This window comes from Bos indicus, chromosome 17, assembly GCF_029378745.1.
Source record: "Bos indicus isolate NIAB-ARS_2022 breed Sahiwal x Tharparkar chromosome 17, NIAB-ARS_B.indTharparkar_mat_pri_1.0, whole genome shotgun sequence".
Lineage (NCBI taxonomy): Eukaryota > Metazoa > Chordata > Mammalia > Artiodactyla > Bovidae > Bos > Bos indicus.
The window spans coordinates 4,438,593-4,463,791 of NC_091776.1; the positions used below are offsets into that span (position 1 = coordinate 4,438,593).

The 25,199-nt window shown below is 45.4% G+C and overlaps 1 protein-coding gene across 4 annotated transcripts in view; it reads right to left on the reverse strand.

Moving 5' to 3' along the window:
• Window positions 1–25,199, reverse strand: part of TRIM2 (tripartite motif containing 2) — a 186,734-nt gene that overhangs the window by 117,768 nt on the left and 43,767 nt on the right. Inside the window, exon 1 of one of the 4 annotated variants that reach the window (XM_019977429.2) lies at window positions 9,977–10,126. The exons of 1 other annotated variant lie outside the window; for it this stretch is intronic. In XM_019977429.2, the coding sequence (XP_019832988.1) occupies window positions 9,977–10,006 (30 nt within the window). In that variant the 5' untranslated portion in view covers window positions 10,007–10,126. Of the gene's footprint in view, window positions 1–9,976; window positions 10,127–25,199 lie in introns of those variants that run through there. 2 more of the 4 variants (XM_019977428.2, XM_019977431.2) reach the window with 2 other exon arrangements.

Below are 25,199 nucleotides of genomic sequence, written 5' to 3' on the forward strand. Positions count from 1 at the left end.
CACACACCTTTGTCGACACCTCTGTATTATCAGCATAGATTCCTGTAAGTGGGATTACCAAATCAAGGTATATTAACATTTCTGGGGCACTAGAGAGAGCAAAACACTGCACAATTACTTTCTAGAAAGGCTGTACCAGTTTACATTCTCATTAGTTAGGTGTGCCATGAGACACACTCCTTCACCAGCAGTATTATTTTAAGATGTTTGCTAATCTGATAAGGAGAAAATAGTAATTCAATGATTTTAAATTTTGTCTTTACTTGATCATTAGTGATGGGGACATTTTAAATATGCTTCTTTCCATGAATATTTCCTTTGTGTTGCCAGTTCATATATTTACATCAAGTGTTGTAAGTGAAATACATATTTGGAGGAGGAAACTTGGAAATAATCTACCGTTCTCTCAGTCTTGGTGCTCTGTGACCCCCTTTGGGTGAGTATCCTGCCATGGTCCGTGTGACCTTATTTTTCAAAGATGCACTCCCACCCATTCATTTTTCTCTCTCTCCCTCTCTCCGTCCCTTCTTTCTTTCCCTCCCTCCATTTTTTTCTCTCTCCCCCACAACACAGCCAGCTACACACTTTGTCTGGTGCTCAGTCAGAGAAACTGGTCTGTGGCAACACTGGAGGAAAAACTGCTGGTATTAGGGTTATTGAGACAAATGTCCAGACTGCCGAGGGCAACTTACTCAGTGACTCTTTTTAAGTGCTGATTTCAGAATTAACCTCCTCTTATACCATAAGACTGCTGATTTCCCTGGTGGCTCAGACGGTAAAGCGTCTGTCTACAATGCGGGAGACCTGGGTTTGATCCCTGGGTCGGGAAGATCCCCTGGAGAAGGAAATGGCAATCCACTCCAGTACTATTGCCTGGAGAATCCCATGGACAGAGGAGCTTGGTAGGCTACAGTCCGTGGGGTCGAAAAGAGTTGGACATGACTGAGTGACTTCATTTTCACTTATACCATAAGAGCAGACTCCACAGTGTTCTGTCCTGACTCCTCATTCTCAACCGAACTGCATACCGAACTTATACCATAAGAGCAGACTCCACAGTGTTCCCTCCTGACTCCTCAGTCTTAACTGAACTGCACTTCCCTGCCTCCATGGTGTCCGCTGAGCCTGGTGTGGTCTCGTCTACAGCTTCCCCAGTCCACAGCCTGCCTGTCCCTGATTGTGAAGGTCAGGTGGTGGCCTTTGGAGGAAGATACCCTTTTCCTCTGAATTCCATAGCACACTGCATTTTATTTAAACTATCTCCAGTCTCCAAGGTATTTTGGGTTTTTGTGCATGCAACTCATCTCTTTCATTACTTTATAGACTCCTGGAGGCATCTACTTGAGGAACGTCTGTGTCTTCTTTATGTCTGGATTCCCTTAGTACAGTCAGCAGAAACTCAAAAATGTTTTACAAAAGTTTAATTTAAAAAATGTTACTTTGAAAAGGAAAACAAAGTTTTGTTTGTTTGTTCTTGGCTATACTGTCTGGCTTGCTGGACCCTGTTCCCCAATGAGGACTTAACCTGAGCCTAGCAGTGAAAGTACTGAGTCCTAACCACTGGATCGCCAGGGAAGTCCATGAAACAAAGCTTAATTTTAATTGTAGTGACTCTGATATGGAGAAGGAAATGGCAACCCACTCCAGTATTCTTGCCTGGAGAATCCCGTGGACAGAGGAGCCTGGTGGGCTGCTGTCCATGGGGTCGCACAGAGTTGGACATGACTGCAGCAACTTAGCAGTGACTCTGGTAAGGCTATGGACTGAGCTGTGCCCTCCCGTAAATTCATATTTTGAAGCCCTTACCCCAGTTATTGCAGGGGTGTTTGGACATGGGGCCTTTTAGGGAAGTAATTAAGTTAAATGAGGTCATAGGTGAGGTCCTAGTCCAATAGGATTAGTGTCCTTATAGGAAGAGGAAGGGACACGGGAGCTCTCTCTCTCTCCAGAGCAAAAAGGCCATGTACAGACAGTGAGCAGGCTGCTTCTGCTAACCAGGAAGAGGGCTCGCATCAGAACCTGCTCCTGGAGGCACCTTGATCGTGAACTTCCAGTTTCAGAACTGAGAGAAAATTCATTTCTGTTATTTAAGCCACCCAGCCTGTGGTGTTTTGCGACGGCAGCCTAACACAGAGGTAATGGTGAGATATTAGGTAGAAATGGAAGAAAGTCAGCTCAAATAAAGGAATACTGGTAACTCAATCAAAGAACTCAAAGAATCTCATGTTGAGACACGGAGGGGTTAGAAACTAAAGGAAGAATCGGAAAACATGGCTTCTTTTGTCTCTTCATGAAAGGCCCTCATCCTGAAGCCACTTTGGTCCTCTGTGGCAGAGGAATAAAAACGGATGAAAATTACAACTAGAGTCCAGGAACTAAGAAATTGAATGGGGTTAAACAATTAATTTTATATCAAACATAAAGTCATCAGAGGGAAATAAGCACTAAAATGATGTTTTAAAACAATTGGAAACTTAAGGAAATTGCTACTGGCTTCCATTAGAGTAAGAACGTACTTCCTTAGAATGTTTTCTTGAAAGGATGATATATTGATCTTCTTGGGCTGGATCCATTAGCCATGGAAAGATGTACCTGAGTCTTTAGGGACATTCCTGAATGCATCAGGCCATATCACAGAACCCACCACCTCAAAACCAAATATTAAGGAAGAACTTATTAGAAAAACAAGATACAGCACAACTCTCTCTAGGACTGTAATCATTGTTCTCAAGTCCTTGCCAAACCTCATTCATCATAACCTTGCATGCTTTAAATATGTGTCATACTTTGGAAGTTTCAAACAAAAAAACTTTCTTGGAGAAAACAAAGACAAAAAAGGGACTTTTTCTGAACTGCATTTCTTAGTACTATTGTGGTTTAATGTCTAATTCTTGCATTAGAAGTGGAAAGAAAGAAGGAATCATGAAACTTTCTTTTTAAATGTCCTTTTAGCCAACATGTGGAGAAAATATGACGGCAACTGAGTCATTTTCCTGTTCTTTACAATGGATTCCAATATGTTCTATCTCCTAACTTCCAAAAGGTTATATTTGATAGTTTGTTTAAAAATAAACTTTTATGGGTGGAACACATGTACACCATGTGTAAACCATGTACACCCATGGCTGATTCATGTGAATCTATGGCAAATATTACAATATTGTAAGGTAATTAGCTACCAATTAAAATAAATTTAAAAATAAATAAAAACAAAAAGAATTTAGGCTTCAATCAGAGGCCTAAGGGAGGGGGGCTTTTAAGTATAAATTACAAACAGAAAAGTACACAAGTTCTAAGACAATAGCTTGATGGATTATTACAAGAAACCACAAAGGGTAAGCACTATCCCGACCAAGAAATAGAACATTGCCAGCACCCCAGATGCTTGCTTGAAAATGGAGTTTTGAGCCAGACATGTATTTTATTTTCTTAGAAATAATATTAATGATAGTTAATGCCCAGATTAACTGATACAAGTCCTAAAGGTACATAGACACATTGCTCAGAGGCTCATCCAACTTTTAGGTTCCTTAGTCAATTGGACAGCATTCATGCGAACACAAGTTAGCTAACTAGCCTTGGCCTTTGAAAAATAATTCTGTGATACGTATACAGATCCTTCCAGAGAAGGCAATGGCACCCCACTCCAGTGCTCTTGCCTGGAAAATCCCATGGACGGAGGGGCCTGGTGGGCTGCAGTCCATGGGGTCGCTAGGAGTCGGACACGACTGAGCGACTTCACTTTATTTTTTCACTTTCACGCACTGGAGAAGGAAATGGCAACCCACTCCAGTGTTCTTGCCTGGAGAATCCCAGGGACGGGGGAGCCTGGTGGGCTGCCATCTATGGGTTCGCACAGAGTCGGACACGACTGAAGCGACTTAGCAGCAGCAGCAGAGACTCAAGAGCAGGGATGAGAAGAGAGGTTCGCGTCCTCCTGGGGGAGGGGGTGCACAGTGACATCGTCCATGGAAAGGACTGAGAGCGGCTCTGACGGGACCCCCTTCCCCACCTGGCTCCTAGAGCCCTCAGCGGTGGGGACAGGCGGACGTGGTCTCCATTCTACAGGAGCGGATTTAGCACCAGCCTTGGAAACCCGGAAGGTACTGAGGCGTTTCTCTGAGCTCAGTTCATGGCAAGGTCAAGGATCCACGGCCCCAGTCCTTGCTTCCACCCGGTCCTGTTCCGCGCTGAGCCCAGGTCTCCTCCCTAGCAGCAGCTTCCCCGCCCCCCGCCCCCGGGGGACCCTGCCCCTCGACAAGCGCACCAGGTCTGTGTTCAGACAGCAACGAGGGAACCCCGACGGGCAAGGAGGCCGGCGTTCCCTGAATGTCCGGGCCCACCTGGATGGGGGGAGCTGGGCCCGGCCCAGGCCCCCTCCGGCGCTGCTCCAGTGCCTGGGCTGAGAATGGGAAGATCACTGCTTTCCTCGGGCTGCCCCTGCCTTTCCTTGCCAAGTTCCAGCACGGCCTTGGGGGCTTTTTAGGGTCACTGCTGCCGTCTATAGGGTCACACAGAGTCAGACACGACTGACGTGACTTAGCAGCAGCAGCACCAGCAGCAGCGACCTTCCAAGAGCCTTTCCATTTTCTTTTCCTAATGGTCCAGTATTAATTAAGATTTATGCTTTACCCCCTGCGTTCCCAGGTCACAGAGACTATCAGAAGACAATGGCTAGCCTCCCTGAGGGTATCCTGAAATGGGCCACATTTCTACGAAATCACTGATGGCTGCTATTTTCTGTTAAAAAATGCTCTTAATATACGGGGGAGGGAGGGTCAGGATGGGTGATTCATGTGAATGTATGGCAAAAACCACCATAATATTGTAAAGTAATTGGCCTCCAATTAAAATTTTTAAAAAAACCCATCGCAGTAATATCATGTACTTTTGCCACAGAATAATGCTGGTATGAGAAATAAATCGGATATGTCAAGTTCTAAAAAAAATAAAAATGCTCTTAAGATAATAGAATCATCCAGCGGTGATGAGCATGGGGCAAGACTCCTGTATTCCAGGGCCCTGGTTCTTGTCCCTTGGTCCACAGCGGAAGAACCTGTGTGTCAGTGACACAGCAAAGGGATTCAACTCTGCTGGGCATTCCCAGAAACTGGGAGATAGTCCCGGTGTCCCTGGAACCCTCCAGGACCCTGGAAGGAGCTGCCTTGCACATTTCACAGGACTTGTGCGGACAGAGGCGCCTCAGCAAGAGTCTGCTTAAAGTTCCTGTTGTTAAAATGAAATCACCCAGTGCTGCAACCAAGGAAACTATACTGACTTGAAATGACCTTGGTAAACACATGAGTAGGACTTCCCTGGTGGCTCAGATGGTAAAGCGTCTGTCTACAATGCAGGAGACCTGGGTTCGATCCCTGGGTCGGGAAGATTCCCTGGAGAAGGAAATGGCAACCCACTCCAGTACTCTTGCCTAGAAAATCCCATGGACGGAGGAGCCTGGTGCAGGCTACTGCCCATGGGGTCACAAAGAGTCAGACACGACTGAGTGACTTCACTTTAAACACATGAGTGCTCCTCATGGCACGTAGTTCTGAGGCCAACTTACTGCTTCAAAGTTCAGCATGAACTCAGTTTTACCCCTCTGGAGCAGAAGAAGTCGGAGTGGGGCAAAAGCATGCAGTGAGAACTCTGTCTTTGGAGGGCCCCTGGAGGAATCTCAGTGAGGATAGACTTAGCTGCCTGACACCTCAAAAAACGCACACTGGACACGGCCTGCCCTGTCCAGGCTTATACCAAGGCTTTGAGGATGCTGCAGACTTAAATATCTTCCTCCTACACACCCATTAAAGATGGACAGCACTTGTCACCTTAGTTACAGAGGCTGGTGTCAAGAAGCATCTCTGGTGTTTGTGAAGTCAGAGGTTGGCCCTCTGCTTCTTGTGGTTTCTGTAGAGTCCACAGTTCGAGGGACTTTCCATTCTGCACAACCAACGTGACACGTGCTGTTCCCTCAGAGTCAACTCCTCAGGAACAGTACCAGAACACACCTGGTTGCTAAACACTTACATACCAGGAAACGCTGTCCTTGAAAGGAGACTGCCAGTGTGATAAGGGGTTGTGTTCCCAGGTGTGGCTTGAGATGAGATGATGCTTATCTAAATGGCTCCCAGGGGCTCCCCAGGGGATGAAATCTCAGTCTACTGTTCTGATTCCCTTTCCCTCTCTCTCCTTGGGACACTTTAATATCCAGGATGACCAAACCGCATGCTCATTAAGTGTGAGTGATGGTGGGAGTGGCACCTCACTTAAAAATTTAGACAGAAACTACATGAAATGCAAGGGCTTATAAACGCAAATCAAATGGGGCTCCATGCTTTAGGTAGGGAGGCCTTGGACAGCCAAGGTCATGGGGTTTCCTGTTCTTCAGCCACCTGCAGAGCTAACTTTCCTAAACTCACATGTCTGTGGTGTGGATGTTTCTCAGGCCACTCACCTAGCCCCAGACTTGCTTCCAGCTCGGACTTTGCCTCGCATGTTCTTGCTTCTGTAACTTTCAGACTATTTTGAGGTTCTCTGTTTGGAACTCTCTACAGCATCATCTAGGAACCTCAGTCAGAATGGATGAGTGGGAAAAGGGATGATCCCATGACATTCTATGGAGGGATGTCTGTATGGTCTATCTTTTCAATCCCCACAAGAGCCCAGTGAGGTGGACGTTATTACTCCCATTTTCAGATGAACAGAAGGAGAACTAGAGAAGTCCAGTGACTCGGCGAGGTCTCCAGCAGTCACCACACACCAGGAGACCTGGATCAAGTTCTGCTCTGTTTGAGCTATGTTCTGGTCTTGGTGCATCTATGGGCTAGCCTCCTTTTTACAAAAGTTATTAGTAAAAATGTAAACAAACACAGAAGTAGATGATGGATCCCTACACATCCATCACCCTGATAAAACAGTTGTCAAGATCTTGCCGCTTACGGAACAGTTTTCTTTGGCTTCATTTTCTATCAGCTTTGTCTCATCCAGGACCACTTGTTCACTCACACGCCAGGTTTCAACCAGACTGAACAAGCTGTTTAGTTGTTCTCTGACTCTGGGCCTTGGCACATGTTGATCCCTTTGACTCGGTTGCTTCCAACCCTGGTACACAGCTGCCCACAAGACCCACCACTGACCGACCACATCAGAAACTGCTGGCGCTAGGCACCCTTCCCTCCATGCCCGCTTGACCCACTCTTCTCATTCTTCAAGACTTCCTTCTAGAATCCCCCCTCTCTACAAAGCCTTCACCGATGTCCCCAGTCTGGCTAAAGGTGCTTCTTCCAATCTCCACTGGGCCTCGCACATGTTTCTATCACAGGCTGGAACCAGGCGTGTCTGACTCAGCTGTGTTCTTTGGCTCCTCTGCTGTGTCATTCCTCGCAGGGTGCAGTGCCACACAGCACAGGCCCACTGTGGTGGGGCAGGGCCAGGCCCAAGGGCCCCCAGCCCCACAGCTGGCCCTCCCTGGCACTTGGCTCGCTGGACAAGGCTGCTGTTCTTTGGTGCTCTCGCTCATTTAAAGGAAGTGGTTCTTGGCTTTCTTTCCCAGCCACCAATTACGTTCCCACAGGAGGTCACATTTTGGTTGCAGTGATGGATTCTTGAAAAACTGTGAATATGAATGCCAGCTCTATTCCACAGAAACTCCTCACTTCATAACACAAGGTGATGTGCTATGTACCTTCCGAATGATTCACATTTCAGGTCACTAATAAGCTGTGTGACTTTGGGCCAGTTACTTAACCTCTCTGTGCCCCAGTTTCTTTCTTTGTAAAATGAGAACTGTACTTCAAAGGGATTAGGGAGGACTGAGTGAGATAATGCGCGAAAAGGCCTGGCACATAGTAAGTGCTCAACAAATGATAGGTACTATTTCTGTTAGACTTTGTCATCATCATAGTATTTCATCCACACAGGCTTGTTTCTTTGGTTTCATAATAGCCCTCAGTATTGAAAAGCTCTAGAAGGCTTCCCTGGTGGCTCAGATGATAACGAATCTGCCTGCAATACAGGAGACTCAGGTTTGATCCCTGGGTCGGCAAGATCCCCTGGAGAAGGGAATGGCTACCTAGTCCAGTATTCTTGCCTGGAGAATTCCAGGGACAGAGGAGCCTGGTGGGCTACAGTCTATGGCGTTGCAAAGAGTCGGACATGACTGAGCGGCTAACACACATACAGAGAGGAATACTACTCTGTATTGTAAATCTTCTATTTTTATCATAAGCATAAATTCTGTACCTAAAAATGATGCTGTGTCTGAGATTTCCAGAGTCTGGCGTGCCCACCATTCTGATAAAAGAAGGCAGGCAGAGGCTGTTTGTTTACATGGGATCTCCTGGAATTCACCCCGGGCTCTCACCACCTCCTCCTGGTTCTTCCTCTCTCACCATCCCCCGGGGGTGCTTGTGGGGTAGAAACAGGAGAATACGATGACCTGAAGGAAGCCAGGATTTGGGAGGCCTGAGGCAGGACAGGGTAATTCACACCTGTGAGCCCCACATCTCTGGGGCAGCACTGGCAGGGCCAGAAGCTCTGTTTCTGGATGAGAGCACCCACGGGGCAACTCGCCCCTTCCTCAGGCACCCAGACCATGGAAGGAGAGCCTGGGCGTTTGGAAATCACCAGGTGTCTTCACACACTGTGCTGAAACACTCATGATGCTCTGGGTCAGCTTCATTAAAAAAAAAAAGTTTGCATCTGATTTAAGTCTTCCAGGAGCCCTACATCATGTTGGTTTTAAACATGCTGTGTCTGGATAATAAGTACTGAGGCCGGGGATTAGGTGAGGTGGGGAGATTTATAAAGCACTAGATGCATTAAAGCCCCATAATTCACCCTTTGTTTTGTCTAAAAATTGACCCATACCCCTTCCCCTTTTCAGGCTCCCAGTACATATCAAGCAGAGACTGGGTTCACTGACTTTGCACCGTGAGGCTCCTGTGAAAGGCAAAGAGACAAAAGCCTCCCATCAAAGCTGCCATAGTGAGTTTCTGTTCAGCAGGAGGCGGGAATTCTTGAAGCAATTCCCAGGGCTTTAGACGGCCCAGCCCCTGGCCCTTGCCTGCAGCCCAGTAACTGCGCACCTCCTCCCGGCTTGCCCCCTGTGGCCCTCTGCCCGAGGCGAGGTGCCTTGCTCCGCCTGAGCGGGGCGGGGGGCATCCACGATGCGGCAATCCGGGACCAGAGGCGGATGCCTGAGGGTTCTCCGCCCTCCCTCACTCACGCGGAAACCAGACAGAACCCCAGGAGGGCTGGCGCAGCCCCTTTCAGGGCTCGCTCCCGCCTCTCACGTGAGGTCCTCAGGCCCCCCGGGTTTCTCTCTCGGGTTTCTCTCTCGGCTAGTCACGGACAAATGCTCTCATCGCCCCAGGCTTTCCCTCATTCCCAAGCCCCACTGCCGCTGCCTTAGTACCCTCTGAACACCTTAATGGGGCAGTAAAAACTTTACAGCCTGCAGCTCTAAACCGTTCTCACGTTTCTATATAGAACTATTTATGGCACACAAGATTACCACGGTTCGCCCTTTGAAAACCCCAGCAGATCCCAGACGCATTCAAAGGGGGCTGACCGAGTTACACTGGCCAACAGCTGGCTTACAGAAATCCATAGTGGCAGAGCTGAATTCTGGCTGCGAACAGCTAAGTCAGAAGAGAAAACAGCCCTTGAATCTCACGGCATCACCGAGGCAGCCCCGCGCTTTGCCTCTTCCGTGTGGCTTTGGTGTCAAACCCGCTTGCGTGCGTCTCTCCCTGGATTTTTGCTTCCCTGCTCGGTTCTTGCCTGGGTCCACAGGGATCCCTGTGAGTTTCGTCAGCAAATCCAGAAATCCAATCTGTTCCTTCCGTCTTGAGCAGGCAGAAAATTAAAACCAGGAAAAAGCTAGCAACTCGATCACGACTCGTTTCTCCAAAACAGTGCCCAGGAGCCACCTGTGAGCCCAGAAAAGGCATCCCCGCGCCCTTAGAAGCGCCCTTACCGGTATTCCATATCCGCCTCTCCGGTGCATCAGAGACGGGCCCCAGCCTCCTTGGATGTGGGGCCTCGGCGCTCTGCAGCCCACAGACAATCGGGCCCATTATAGTCATCAGGCCGCCGAGTTAAAGGGTGGCCCTTAGAAAAATATAAACAGCTTGTCAGCGCCAGCCAAGGGGGCGGGGCTGCGGCATCAGGGGACAATGGGCGCCAATGACCAGCCTCTCTGGGCTCTGTTGGCTGAGGATATCGTGTTTCATTTTGAAGAAGGGGAGACAGAGAGCGAGGAACGCCGAATAAGAAGGGCCAGCCCCGCAGCATGAAAGGGGTCCGAGTTGAAAAGTTTAATCACTGCTCACAGAAGATCATTTTCAAGGAGGAGTTTGATGCCTCACACAAAATAATGCAAATTTTTAGAAGTCACAGACGTTCGTGTTGCATTAACCATCTCTGGTCTCCCGGGCTTAATAAATATAGTATTCACTGGGGTAGAAAGGACTTTTTCAATCAAACAACAAAGGAAAGGAACAAAGTCCAAGGAAGATGCTTTTATTACATGTTTATCTTTTTAAATAGAATATCAGATAAGTACTTACTACATTTACAGAAAAAATGCTTGATTTGATTGGTTTGTCTTCAGAACTCAGAGAAGTGGGCATATTTTATTCCCCAAATATAAATGCCTCATGTTAAAAAAAATACTCACAATCTGATCATACCTGCACACATAAAACAGGAGTTAACTCAGTGTATAGGGGAGAAGGCAAAGGCAATGGCTTTTTTCTCTCTTCTGAACTTAACTAAATCCTACTTGCAAAGCTACTAGGCCAGCTTAAACTGTCAAAACCCTATGACAATAACCAAGAACCAGAAAATAAATTATGGCTTTTTAAAATAAAATTTCTAAATAATACACTGAAGTAAGAAGAAGGTTAAGAGCTATTTGGCTGATTTGTGGTATTGTGTAAATTACAGGCATAAAATCTTTGAGAAAAGCACAGTCTTTAAAATTGGGAATAGTTCTCTTATTTATAAAGGAAGCAAAACAGCTATCAAAATTCACTAGCAGAGAAACAGAAAAATATTGAAATATAAGCATTTCCACAAATTTTGTATTGGGCTTTTCTGATTTTGATTATAAAAAGAATAATCCAAAGACACTGTCCTTTCTGATCTATGGTAGTTTAAAAATATTTATGATTCTGCCACTGATGTTTAATTATATTAAAGTCAGACTCCTCTGGTGCGTGCATTCGTGCTAAATCGCTCAGTCCTGTCTGACTCTTTCGACCCCATGGACTGTAGACTGCCAGGCTCCTCTGTCCGTGGGATTCTCTAGGCAAGAATACTGGAACGGATTGCCATTTCCTTCTCCAGGGGGGTCTTCCCAACCCAGGGATCCAACCTGTGTGTCCTGCATTGCAGGCAGGTTCCTTACCACTAGCGCCACCTGGGAAGTGAGACTCCTTAAACTGAAGTGCAACTCACTTAAGTGAGACTCCCCTGCTAAGTCACTTCAGTCGTGTCCAACTCTGTGCAACCCCATAGACAGCAGCCCACCAGCCTCCCCTGTCCCTGGGATTCTCCAGGCAAGAACACTGGAGTGGGTTGCCATTTCCTTCTCCAATGCATGAAAGTGAAAAGTGAAAGGGAAGTTGCTCAGTCGTGTCCGACCCTCAGCGACCCCATGGACTGCAGCCCACCAGGCTCCTCCATCCATGGGATTTTCCAGGCAAGAGTACTGGAGTGGGGTGCCATTGCCTTCTCCGGAGACTCCTCTGGTATTCATCTAAGTAGTGCTTTGAGGCTGCTTCGGGTCCTTCTGTTCTTCCACTGATTATAAAGGAGCTTCTTATATCTGTATTTGCATGGCTCTGGATTTTAAAGTAAAGGTTACCTTCTGGAAAAGATCTAGTTTTCCTTTAATACTAATCAAGACCCTGTCATAAAAACACCAAAATTATGAAAAACTTCAGAACACCAAAAGTATGAAAAAAAGGAAAAATAGATAAATTTGACTTCATCAATATTAAAAAACCTCTGTGCATCAATTCTATCATCAAGAAAGTGAAAAGATAACCCACAGGAGAAATATATCAACATCATATATCTGATAAGGTCTAGTATGCAGAATATATAATGACCTCCTATAATTAAACAACAAAAATAGAAATAGCCCGATTTAAAAATGAGCAAAGTTCTTGTATAGAGATTTCTTCAAAAATGATATACCAATGGCCAACCAGCACATGAAAGATGCTCAACATCATTAGCCATTAGGGAAATTCAAATCAAAACAAAAAGAGGTACCACTTCACAACCATTCAGTTCAGTTCAATTCAGTCGCTCAGTTGTGTCCAATTCCTTGCGACCCCATGAATCGCAGCACGCCAGGCCTCCCTGTCCATCACCAACTCCCAGAGTTCACTCAAACTCATGTTCATTGAGTTGGTGATGCCATCCAGCCATCTCATCCTCTGCTGTCCCCTTCTCCTCCTGCCCCCAATCCCTCCCAGCATCAGAGTCTTTTCCAATGAGTCAACTCTTCGCATGAGGTGGCCAAAGTATTGGAGTTTCAGCTTCAGCATCAGTCCTTCCAAAGAACACCCAGGACAGATCTCCTTTAGAATGAACTGGTTGGATCTCCTTGCAGTCCAAGGGACTCTCAAGAGTCTTCTCCAACACCACAGTTCAAAAGCATCAATTCTTCAGCTCTCAGCTTTCTTCACAGTCAAACTCTCACATCCATACATGGCCACTGGAAAAACCATAGCCTTGACTAGATGGACCTTTGTTGGCAAAGTAATGTCTCTGCTTTTGAGTATGCTACCTAGGTTGGTCATAACTTTCCTTCCAAGGAGTAAGCGTCTTTTAATTTCATGGCTGCAGTCACCATCTGCAGTGATTTTGGAGCCCCCAAAAATAAAGTCTGACACTGTTTCCACTGTTTCCCCATCTATTTCCCATGAAGTGATGGGACCGGATGCCATGATCTTCGTTTTCTGAATGTTGAGCTTTAAGCCAACTTTTTCATTCTCCTCTTTCACTTTCATCAAGAGGCTTTTGAGTTCCTCTTCACTTTCTGCCATAAGGGTGGTGTCATCTGCATATCTGAGGTTATTGATATTTCTCCCAGCAATCTTGATTCCAGCTTGTGCTTCTTCCAGCCCAGCATTTCTCATGATATACTTTGCGTATAAGTTAAATAAGCAGGGTGACAATATACAGCCTTGACGTACTCCTTTTCCTATTTGGAACCAGTCTGTTGTTGCATGTCCAGTTCTAACTATTGCTTCCTGACCTGCATATAGGTTTCTCAAGAGGCATGTTAGCTGGTATTCCCATCTCTTTCAGAATTTTCCACAGTTTATTGTGATCCACACAGTCAAAAGCTTTGGCATAGTCAATAAAGCAGAAATAGATGTTTTTCTGGAACTCTCTTGCTTCTTCCATGATCTAGTGGGTGTTGGCAATTTGATCTCTGGTTCCTCTGCCTTTTCTAAAACCAGCTTGAACATCTGGAAGTTCACAGTTCACGTACTGTTGAAGTCTGGCTTGGAGAATTTTGAGCATTACTTTGCTAGCATGTGAGATGAATGCAATTGTGCAGTAGTCTGAGCATTCTTTGACATTGCCTTTCTTTAGGATTGTAATGAAAACTGACCTTTTCCAGTCCTGTGGCCACTGCTGAGTTTTCCGAATTTGCTGGCATATTGAGTGCAGCACTTTCACAGCATCATCTTTCAGGATTTGAAATAGCTCATCTGGAATTCCATCACCTCCACTAGCTTTGTTCGTAGTGATGCTTTCTAAGGCTCACTTGACTTCACATTCCAGGATGTCTGGCTCTAGGTGAGTGATCACACCATCATGATTATCTGGGTTGTGAAGCTCTTTTTTTGTACAGTTCTTCTGTGTATTCTTGCCACCTGTTCTTAATATCTTCTGCTTCCGTTAGGTCCATACCATTTCTGTCCTTTATTGAGCCCATCTTTGCATGAAATGTTCCCTTGGAATCTCTAATTTTCTTGAAGAGATCTCTAGTCTTTCCCATTCTATCGTTTTCCTCTATTTCTTTGCATTGATCACTGAGGAAGGCTTTCTTATCTCTCCTTGCTATTCTTTGGAACTCTGCATTCAGATCCATATATCTTTCCTTTTCTCCTCTGCTTTTCACTTCTCATCTTTTCACAGCTATTTGTAAGGCCTCCTCAGACAGCCATTTTGCTTTTTTGCATTTCTTTTCCATGGGGATGGTCTTGATCCCTGTCTCCTGTACAATGTCACGAACCTCCATCCATAGTTCATCAGGGACTCTATCTATCAGATCTAGTCCCTTAAATCTATTTCTTACTTCTACTGTATAATCATAAGGGATTTGATTCACAACCATTAGGATGGCTATTAAAAAAAAAAGCAAAAACAAGTGTGGAGGAGGATAAGGAGAAACTGGAACCTTTGCACACTGCTAGTGGGAATGTTGGGATTTTCCAGGCAAGAGTACTGGAGTGGGGTGCCACTGCCTTGCGACTACCTGTGAATAACGTTGCTATGAACATAAGTATACACGTATTTGTTTGAGTACCTGTTTTCGGTTCTCTTGGCTATACACCCAGGAGTGGAATTGCCAGGTCACATGGTAGTTTTATGTTTGACGTTTTGAAGAACTGTAGGCCTGTTTTCCACAGTAGCTGAGCCATTTTACATTCCCAGTGCTTGCTGCTGCTTAGTCGCTTTAGTCGTGTCCGACTCTGTGCGACCCCATAGACGGCAGCCCACCAGGCTCCCCCGTCCCTGGGATTCTCCAGGCAAGAACACTGGAGTGGGTCACCATTTCCTTCTCCAATGCATGAAAGTAAAAGTGAAAGTGAAGTCACTCAGTCGTGTCCGACTCTTAGCCTGGTGGGCTGCCGTCTATGGGGTCGCACAGAGTCGGACACGACTGAAGCAACTTAGCAGCAGCAGCAGCAGCAGGGTTTATGTGGAGAAGGCAATGGCACCCCACTCCAGTACTCTTGCCTGGAAGATCCCATGGATGGAGGAGCCTGGAAGGCTGCAGTCCATGGGGCCGCTGAGCAGTTCCGAGGTAGACACAACCTACACACCCATGCCTGTGTGTGTGTGTGTGTGTGTGTGTGTGCGTGTGTGTGCTGTCACTTCAGCTGTGTCCGACTGAAACTGTATGGACTGTAGTCCACCAGTCTCCACTGTCGATAGGCTTCTCCAGGCAAGAACACTGGAGTGGGTTGCCATTTCCCTCTCCAAAAGCAACTATAGAAAGAAAGAAAGTGAAGTTGCTCGGTTGTGTCTGACTCTTTGCGACCCAGTGGACTGTAGCCCACCAGGCTCCTCCATCCATGGAATTCTCCAGGCCAGAGCACTGGAGTGGGGTGCCATTTCCTTCTTCCAGATAGAGATAGTAGTTGTTCAACTGCAGATATATTATACGCCACTAAACTGTTCACTTTAGATGGCTAATTTTATGTTTCATTTTACTTTTTATAGTTTCTTCTGGGTTCAATAGGAGGCTTCCTTGAAACGTCATCCCATGAGTATACTGAAGATTTTTTTTAAAGATTTATTCAATTTATTCAATCATTATTTGTGCATTGTTCACTATGTGTTAAGCACTGGATACTGTGGGGCAGTGAGTACCAGGAGACCAATTTGCACCTTCTCTATTAAAGCTGAGAAAGAGCAGGATCATCCAGTAGGGAAAGGAACATGGCAGGCAGGGTGAGACAAGGAATATTGTGTAAACGGCGGCAACCTGCCAGGTCATCTCTCGCTTGATCTCATTTACTCCTCAGAACCACCGGGAGTGGAGGTGGTAGGAACGATTATTCCCATATTATGGAGATAGAAACTGAGAATCAGAGTTAACTGCCTTCCCAAAGTCACCCCGCCCGTAGGCACTGGAGCAGGCTCTTCCTCTTCTGCCAGCTGCTCCCTGAGCAGAGGTAAGGAGCAGAATCCATTCACAATGCACAAGGGAAAATATATAAACGACTTAAATTTACTAAGAAGCATTTTAGACATTAAAAAAAAAAAAAAAGGTGGGGTGGCTCTCTTTCTAGTGGGATAAAGACACAAACCAGGGAAAGAAATAAAATTGTCAAAGACTTACTCAGAAAGTTTCATTTTCAGAAAACAACCACATAACTTTAGACACAGAGGGATTTTCTAAGTAATCTGATCAGATACCCTTATATTTGTGATGGGAAATCTGATGCCCTGCAAAATTAAGTGACGTGCTCAGTTACATAGCAAAATAGCAGCAAAACCAGGGCTAGGAGTCAAGTTTCTTAACTCCTAGTCCAGCATTCCTTCTACTATGCCACACACGCAAAATTAAGAAACCAGTCCCAGTTTAACCTTTACTGAGCAGATCTCAAATTCTCTCTCTATATATAAATTAACAGACATAATAATTCCTACTCTCTGTAAACTCCAAGTGTAATGACCTATAGCACATATACAACATTCTCCAAGAGTCTACTATTTCTTTCTTCATATAGTTTGTTAAACACCAATAAAGAAGACGGCAATTCACAAGTTATAATTTGGGAAGGACTATATTCAGACTCAGTTGTTTTTAACACAGGTAAGCCTCTTGGAACAGGAAATGAACTGAGAACAAGGAGAAGCACTAGGCTCTGACAACCTAGAAAGAAAATTTTGCCAGGAATTTTGTCCAAGAAAACCACACAGGACTGAAGACCCTTGAGCACACGGCCCCACATCCCACTGAGGCCTGGTCTTTCCTGACCCCCATGTCCCTTGGCACTGGCCTACTGCTGTTATTAAACACAAAATAATTACAGAGAGAGATGTATGTTCTTTCAAAAGAGGGGGAGATGACATCACTACTTTCTACATTTTAAATCACTTGATTATGCAATTCAGAAAATTGCTATATACCCTTTGAGAATGCTCATCATCCAATCAAAACTTTACCCTTGATCCAAAACAGCTGCCCCTTAGTCATCCGCCTCTTGGCAACCTGAAGCTTCAATTACGCACAAGCAGAGAGCGTGTCACCCAACCCTCCGAAGAGCTGAGGCCCCACATCACTGACTTAGTTCAACATCCCCCAGCGCCCTCCTTATCAAGCTCTTGAGCTGCCAAAAAGCACTGTACTGAGGGAAAACTACTCAACAGTCTACTGATTTTCTTTTTCTTGACTGTACCACATGGCATGTAGAACGTCTCCCACCAGGGATGGGGCGGGGTAGGGCGGGGCGGGGGGAAGCACAGAGTCTCAGTCACTGGACCACCTAGGAAGTCCTGATATATATTTTTTTAATGCACATATAATATTAGATTCTCATGTTAGGACAGCATATAGTTAATGGAACTGAGTAGTCAAAACAGAGATCCTTTGGATAAAATATGGATGAATGGTCAGATCCCTTAAGTTTTCTCAGAAGATTCTGGAAATTATAAACTTCTAAGACTAAATCCTTTACTTTCTTTTTTCTGGAAATAAAGTGGTGAATAGGTATTAATCAGATCAGATCAGATCAGTCGCTCAGTCGTGTCCAACTCTTTGCGACTCCATGAATTGCAGCACGCCAGGCTTCCCTGTCCATCACCAACTCCTGGAGTTCACTCAGACTCACGTCCATCGAGTCAGTGATGCCATCCAGCCATCTCATCCTCTGTCGTCCACTTCTCCTCCTGCCCCCAATCCCTCCCAGCATCAGAGTCTTTTCCAATGAGTCAACTCTTCGCATGAGGTGGCCAAAGTACTGGAGCTTCAGCTTTAGCATCACTCCTTCCAAAGAAATCCCAGGGCTGATCTCCTTCAGAATGGACTGGTTGGATCTCCTTGCAGTCCAAGGGACTCTCAAGAGTCTTCTCCAACACCACAGTTCAAAAGCATCAATTCTTCGGCGCTCAGCCTTCTTCACAGTCCAACTCTCACATCCATACATGACCACAGGAAAACCATAGCCTTGACTAGACGAACCTTAGTTGGTAAAGTAATGTCTCTGCTTTTGAATATGCTATCTAGGTTGGTCATAACTTTCCTTCCAAGGAATAAGCGTCTTTTAATTTCATGGCTGCAGTCACCATCTGTAGAGATTTTGGAGCCCCAAAAAAATAAAGTCTGACACTGTTTCCACTGTTTCCCCATCTATTTCCCATGAAGTGATGGGACCGGATGCCATGATCTTCATTTTCTGAATGTTGAGCTTTAAGCCAACTTTTTCATTCTCCTCTTTCACTTTCATCAAGAGGCTTTTTAGTTCCTCTTTGCTTTCTGCCGTAAGGGTGGTGTCATCTGCATATCTGAGGTTATTGATATTTCTCCCGGCAATCTTGATTCCAGCTTGTGTTTCTTCCAGTCCAGTGTTTCTCATGATGTACTCTGCATATAAGTTAAATAAGCAGGGTGACAATATACAGCCTTGACGTACTTCTTTTCCTATTTGGGACCAGTCTGTTGTTCCATGTCCAGTTCTAACTGTTGCTTCCTGACCTGCATACAAATTTCTCAAGAGGCAATCAGGTGGTCTTGTATTCCCATCTCTTTCAGAATTTTCCACAGTTTATTGTGATCCACACAGTCAAAGGCTTTGGCATAGTCAATAATAACATGGCTTAATAAAGAGGAGAAGCTGAAGGTCTACCCATCACTGACACTGAAGGACTTTGCAGAGAGAAGGAATGAGAATTAAAATCTTTTCGTGACTTGACAAGGCTTTTGATTTTGTTCTGCTTAGCTGTTCCTCAATGCATTGTCAATTACGGACAAAAATCATTCATTCTTTGGTCTGCCCACAACTTGTCAAAGAGGTAAAAATTCTAAACACATTTCACTAAACTTTCATCATCCTCAGATACATTTGTTCTTTGCAGGTGAAGCAGTTTATGACTAATATGTAGATATTCCATATTTATTATTGTATATGAATTATTTGTATTTCTCTGAGAAAGACAGCAATTGTAAGGATTAAGGACAGTTCATATGAAGTTAGGCCATTAAGAGGGCCCTGCTGACCACACATCAACATGAATGAACTTTATTTTTCCTATCATGCTGGTGGATTGTTACAAGCCTCATATAGTCTTTTGCTCTGTCCCCAAATGCCAAATGGCTCATATTTGCAAAATAATGCATGAAGTTAGACTCTAGCTGTGGAAATGACCAGTAAATCAACTTATATGGTGTACCAAGCAATGGCCTTGGGTCCATTTGCCATCACCCAGTCCACTGAGCTAAATCATGGCAACTTTTGATACCACAAAGGTGAAGATCAGGAGGGGACTCACTGAAAACCTAGCTCAGAGTTAATCCCAGGGCCCATAAGGAAAGGTCCTTCTAGGAATAGTGCAGTGTTTTCACCAATAACCCACATAATGGAGGCAAATGTATCACTAATTGTAAGGAAACTACAAGCTGACCCGTCCCTTTGGAAGCAGGAACAGAGGGTGGTCCAGTGACTAAGACTCCGTGCGCCCAGTTCAGGGTCCTGGGTTCGGTCCCCAGTCAGGGAACTAGATCTCATATGTTGCAACTAAGAGATCCTGCAGACCACAGCTAAGACCTGGTGCAGACAAAGCATGTGTTAAAAAATAGGAGCAGAACTTCATAATGAGGAGCAGTATGTGCACAGCATCTGCTGTATGCCAGGTGCTGTTACAAGAACATACATATGCATTAACTCATTCAATCCTCCCAGCCAGCCCCAGGCAGCAGGAACTCACAGTCATTTCCCAGACAAGGAAACTGAAGGTTAGAGAGGTTAATGAATAACTCTCTAGTACAAGCAGCCAAATGCTAAGAAAATAAAGTTCTAACAGCACTAATTCAGAGAAGGAAAAACAAACAGCAGAAATAAGATATGGGTGGGAGGGAGGGTAGTTCTCTGGCAGTCTGGTGATTAGGACTTGGTGCCCTGGCGCCATAATCCCTGATGGGGAACTAAGATCCCACAAGCTGCGCACCACAGGCCAAAAAAAAAAAAAAAAAAAAACCCCACCAAAAGAGAGAAATAAGATATAGCGTTAGAACTAAACTAAGGATAGTAAGGAATAAAAATACCTAGGGGCTCTGCACTAACATTCTAGGGCTGTTACAACACATTTCTATAAGTGTGAAACAAGACAAATTTATTATTTTACAGTTCTGGAGGCCTGAAGTCCAAAACCAAGGTGTTGACAGGGTTGCTTTCTTCTGGAGGCTTGGCGAGAATCTGTACCGTGCCTCTCCACCTTGTGGTGGGTGCCAGCAGCTCTTGGCTTGCAGCCACGTCACGCCAATCTCTGCCTCTGTCTTCACATTGCCTTCCCCTCGTCTCCTCCTTTGATGTCTTTTTAAGACCACGTGTTATTGGATTTAGGGTGGGCCCTAATCCACAGTGATTGCATTTTGATATCTTTACCTTAATAGTAGCTACAAAGACCCTTATTCCAAATAAGGTCATATTAAAATATTTATGTATGTATTTACATACTTGTACATTTATTTGGCTGTGCCAGGTCTTAGCTGTGGCACACAGGGTCTGGTTCCCTAACCAGGGATGGAACCCTGGCCCTCTCCACTGGGAGCATGAAGTCTTAGCCACTGGATCACCAGGGAAGTTCCAAAGTCATATTTGAGGTTCCAAGTGAATATATCTCCAGGGTCAGGGAGGGTTCCTCATATCGGAAAGGGATTCAGGGGCAAGTGTCGTCAACCCTCTACAAGGGGAAACGTGCTGCGCAAAGATGTTTCTGTGGGCCTGCGTGCACGTGTGCTAAGTACTGCAGTCGTGTCTGACTCTTTGCGACCCCATGGACTGTAGCCCACCAGGCTCTTCTGTCCATGAGATTCTCCAGGCAAGAATACTGGAGTGGGTTGCCATGCCCTCCTCCAGGGGGTCTTCTCCACACAGGGATCGAACCATGTCTCTTAAGTCCCCTGCACTGCAGGCAGATTCTTTACCTCTGGTGCCACTTGGGAAGCTCAACATTGTTTCTACCACTTAAATCCAAAACTAAAAAACAAAAACAAAAAAACAAAGAAGAAAAGAAATCATTTATTGAATCTTAGGAAAAGCCTTCAGAAAACAACCCCAAACAACAGATTTACAGGTTTGAACACCCCCAGTTTCTTGTGTCTATTTTGATAGTTTTGACATAAATGTGCACCTGTGAAATCGTTACCGCAATCAAGATAGGAAGATTTCCATTGCCTCCAAAAGCTTCCATAATCCATCTTCCTGCCCCTTCCTGCACCCCAGCCCCAGGCCCAACTAACCATGGATCTACTTTCTGTTACTATCGGTTTATTTGCTTATCTGCAGCAGCCATCATACAGACCATACTTTTCTGTTTGGCTTCTGTGTTAGTCCTCTCAGGATGCTGGAACACAATACCACAGACTGAGTGGCTTATAAACAACAGACATTTATTTCCCTCAGTTCTGGAGGCTGGAAGTCCAAGATCAGGGAGGCAGCAGCGTCGAGTGAGGGCCCTCTTCCTGGTCATGGAGGTCTAGCTGTACCCATATGGGGTGGAAGGGGTAGGAAAGTCTGAGGGAACTCTTTTATATCAGCACTAATCCACTCTCATGACTTAATCACCCTGCAAAGTCTCAGCCCTAACATCATCATCACATTGGGCATTAGGATTTCAACATATGAATTGGCTAGGGGAGAAGACAAACATTCAGATCACAGAAGCTTCTTTTGTTCTGCATTTTTCTGAGGTTCGTCTGGGTTGTTGGGAGTATCAATAGTTGTTCAGTCGCTCAGTCGTGTGACACCATGGACTGCAGCACGTTAGGCTTCCCTGTCCTCCGCTATCTCCCAGAGCTTGCTCAAACTCATGTCCATTGAGTCAGTGATGCTATCTAACCTTATCATCCTCTGCCTCCTTCTCCTTTTACCCTAAATCTTTCCCAGCATCAGAGTATCTTCCAATCAGTTGGCTCTTCGCATCAGGTGGCCAAAGTATGGGAGCTTCAGCTTCAGCATCAATCTTTCCAGTGAATAGTCAGGGTTGATTTCTTTTAGGATTGACTGGTTTGATCTCCTTGCAGTCCAAGGGACTCTCAAGAGTCTTCACTAGCACCACACTTGAAAACATCAATTCTTCAATGCTCAGCACTTTATGTGGCCCAACTCTCACACCTGTACATGACTACTGGAAAAACCATAGCTTTGACTATAGGGACCTATGTCAGCAAAGCAATATCTCTGCTTTTTAATATGCTGTCTAGGTTTATCATAACTTTCCTTCTAAGGACCAAGCGTCTTTTAATTTCATGGCTACAGTCACCGTCTGTAGTGATTTTGGAGCCCAGAAAATAAAGTTTGTCCCTGCTTCCACTTTCCCCTCCTTCTATTTGCTGTGAAGTGATTGGACTGGATGCCATGATCTTAGTTTTTTTGTTTTTAATTTACATATTTTAATTGGAAGATAATTACTTTACAATATTGTGGTGGTTTTTGCCATACATCGACATGAATCAACCACGGGTGTACATGTGTCCCCCATCCTGAACTCCTCTCCCACCTCCCTCCCCACCCCATCCCTCTGCGTTGTCCCAGAGAACCAGTTTTGAGTGTCCTGCCCCATGCATTGAACTTGCACTGGTGATCTACTTTACACATGGTAATATACATGTTTCAATGCTATTCTCTCAAATCATCCCACCCTTGCCTCCTTCCACAGGGTCCAGAAGTCTGTTCTTTACATCTGTGTCTTTTTTGGTGCCTTGCATATAGGGTCACTGAGATCTTAGTTTTTGTTAATGTTGAGTTGTAAGCCAGATTTTTCACTCTCCTCTTTTACTCTCATCAAGAGGCTCTTTAGTTCCTCTTCACTTTCTGCCATTTGAATGGTATCATCTGCATATATGAGGTTATTTATATTTCTCCTGGTAATCTTGATTCCAGCTTGTGATTCATCCAGCCCAGCATTTCACATGATGTATTCTGCACAGAAATTAAATAAGCAGGGTGACAATAAGCAGGAATCCCATCACCTCCACTCGCTTTGTTAGTAGTAATGCCTAAGGCCCACTTGACTTCACACTCCAGGATGTCTGGCTACAGGTAAGTGATCACACTATTGTGGTTATCTGGGTCATTAAGACTTTTTTGGTATAGCTCTGTGTATTCCTGCTATCTCTTCTTAATCTCTTCTGCTTCTGTTAGGTATCAATATTTCATACTTTTTTTATTGCTGTGATGTCCTATTATATGAACACAGCACAGTTTGTTTATTCACTTCTTAAAAGATTTTCAGTTAATGAATTAACCTGATATTGCAAGATTGGAGGAGCGATGAGGGAACATGAAGGGTAATTTCTCAGATCTGATCTGGGTTTTCTCTTTCTTTCCCCCGCTCTCTCCCTGCCTAACCTCCAGGTTACTCTCACATGCTCAGGCCATGCCCACACTTCTTTCCCCAGCCCTCATTGCTTCAGCCATTAGCCCAATGCTGGCCATTTGCTGCTAGATTCCAAATTGGAGTGAAGGGTCCCAGTTAGGCAGCAGTTGAAACCTCCTTTAGATGCTTCTCATCAGCCTCTCCTGAGGCCTGCCCTTCTCCCCATGTCTGCCTGGGTCCCCCACACCCCTGCTCTCACGTGCATAGCCTTCCTTCCTCTATTTTCCTCTTCTGAGTTGCCTACGCCAACTCACCAGCACTTGGATGGGGTCCACTGCCTCTTCTCCAGCATCCATGCTCAACAGCCTTGCCCAGAAAGCACCCTGTTGCTGGCCCCAGCCCACATCCGCACAGTCTGGGGCTTCTGCTGGATATATCTCAGTCACTTAGTTAAGAGAGGCAGCGTGGTGGTTTTCGAGAGTGCTGAACCTGGGGTAGGCCACCGTGTCCCAGCTGTGGGCGCGGGGCACCTGTCTCCTCATTAACAGGCTGGGGACAGTGATAGTCCTACTTCATACGGCCATCATGAAGAGCTGAGATTTATTTGTGAATAACTTAGAACAGTATTTAGCACTTAATAAGTACTGCTGACAAAGGTCCATGTAGTCAAAGCTAATTTTTCCAGAAGTCATGTACAAATGTGACAGCTGGACCATAAAGAAGGCTAAGCACCAAAGAACTGATGCTTTCAAATTGTGCTGGAGAAGAATCTTGAGAGTCCCTCAGCATGGAAATCAAACCGATCAATCCTAAAAGAAATCAATCCTGAATATTCATTGGAAGGACTGATGCAGGAGCTGAAATTCCATTACTATATTGGCTACCTGATGTGAAGAGTGGACTCATTGGAAAAGACCCTGGGAAAGGGTCTGCTGGGAAAAGGGAAAAGATGCTGGGAAAGACTGAGCACAGGAGGAGAAGGGGACACCAGAGGATGAGACGGTTGGATGGTATCACCAACTCAATGGACATGAGTTTGGGTAAACTCCGGGAGTTGGTGATGGACAGGGAGGCCTGGTGTGCTGCAGTCCATGGGGTCACTAAAAGTTGGACAAGACTGAGCGACTGAACCACAACAAAGCATTATATATGTTTTCATGTTCAAGTACTCTTTCTCACCACAAATAATTCTATTTGTATTCACAGATTTATTCATCCAAAGATTATTTATTGAGAATCTCTCTGTGCCAGGAACTCTTCTAAGAGCTGGGGAATAAAGCAGTGAACACAACATAACACAAACTACTTTCTACTAGGGAAGAGAAACACACGAATTGACAACTAAAAATACAGACCATGTCTGTTAAGTGCTACGAGGAAATATATAGTAGTCTAAGAGGAGGACCTGGAATTCCCAAGGGTGGGTTGGAGTGGACTGGGCTGAACAAGAGGGCTATAGTTAGGTCAATCGGGAGGGGTCTTGCTGGGAAGGCGGTCTCTGAGGGAAGACCCGGATGTGCTCAGGGAGGGTGCCACGGGCTGTCTTTGGAAAGCGCATCCTTGGCAGTGGAAATAACAGGGGCAGAGGCCCAGAGGCCCTGGCACCCAGCGGTCCGGGGCCACTGCGGTTTGGCTGACTGTGGAGGGGTACAGTTTGCTGACTTTTCATTTCACATGTTCCACATGCTGTTGGAACCGCTTGACCTTGATGTTTACATTTAAAAATGACTTTTGACATTCTGCACCCCACCCCCAAATGTTTAGAGATTGAGACTTTGATGGAATTTAGAGCCTCCACACTTCTCAGCATACAGATACAGTGCTGGACACGGTGCTATAGAAATGCGGTGAGCCGTCAGCACGGCACTGTGGTTACACCACCACCGCGATGCTGGGACGCC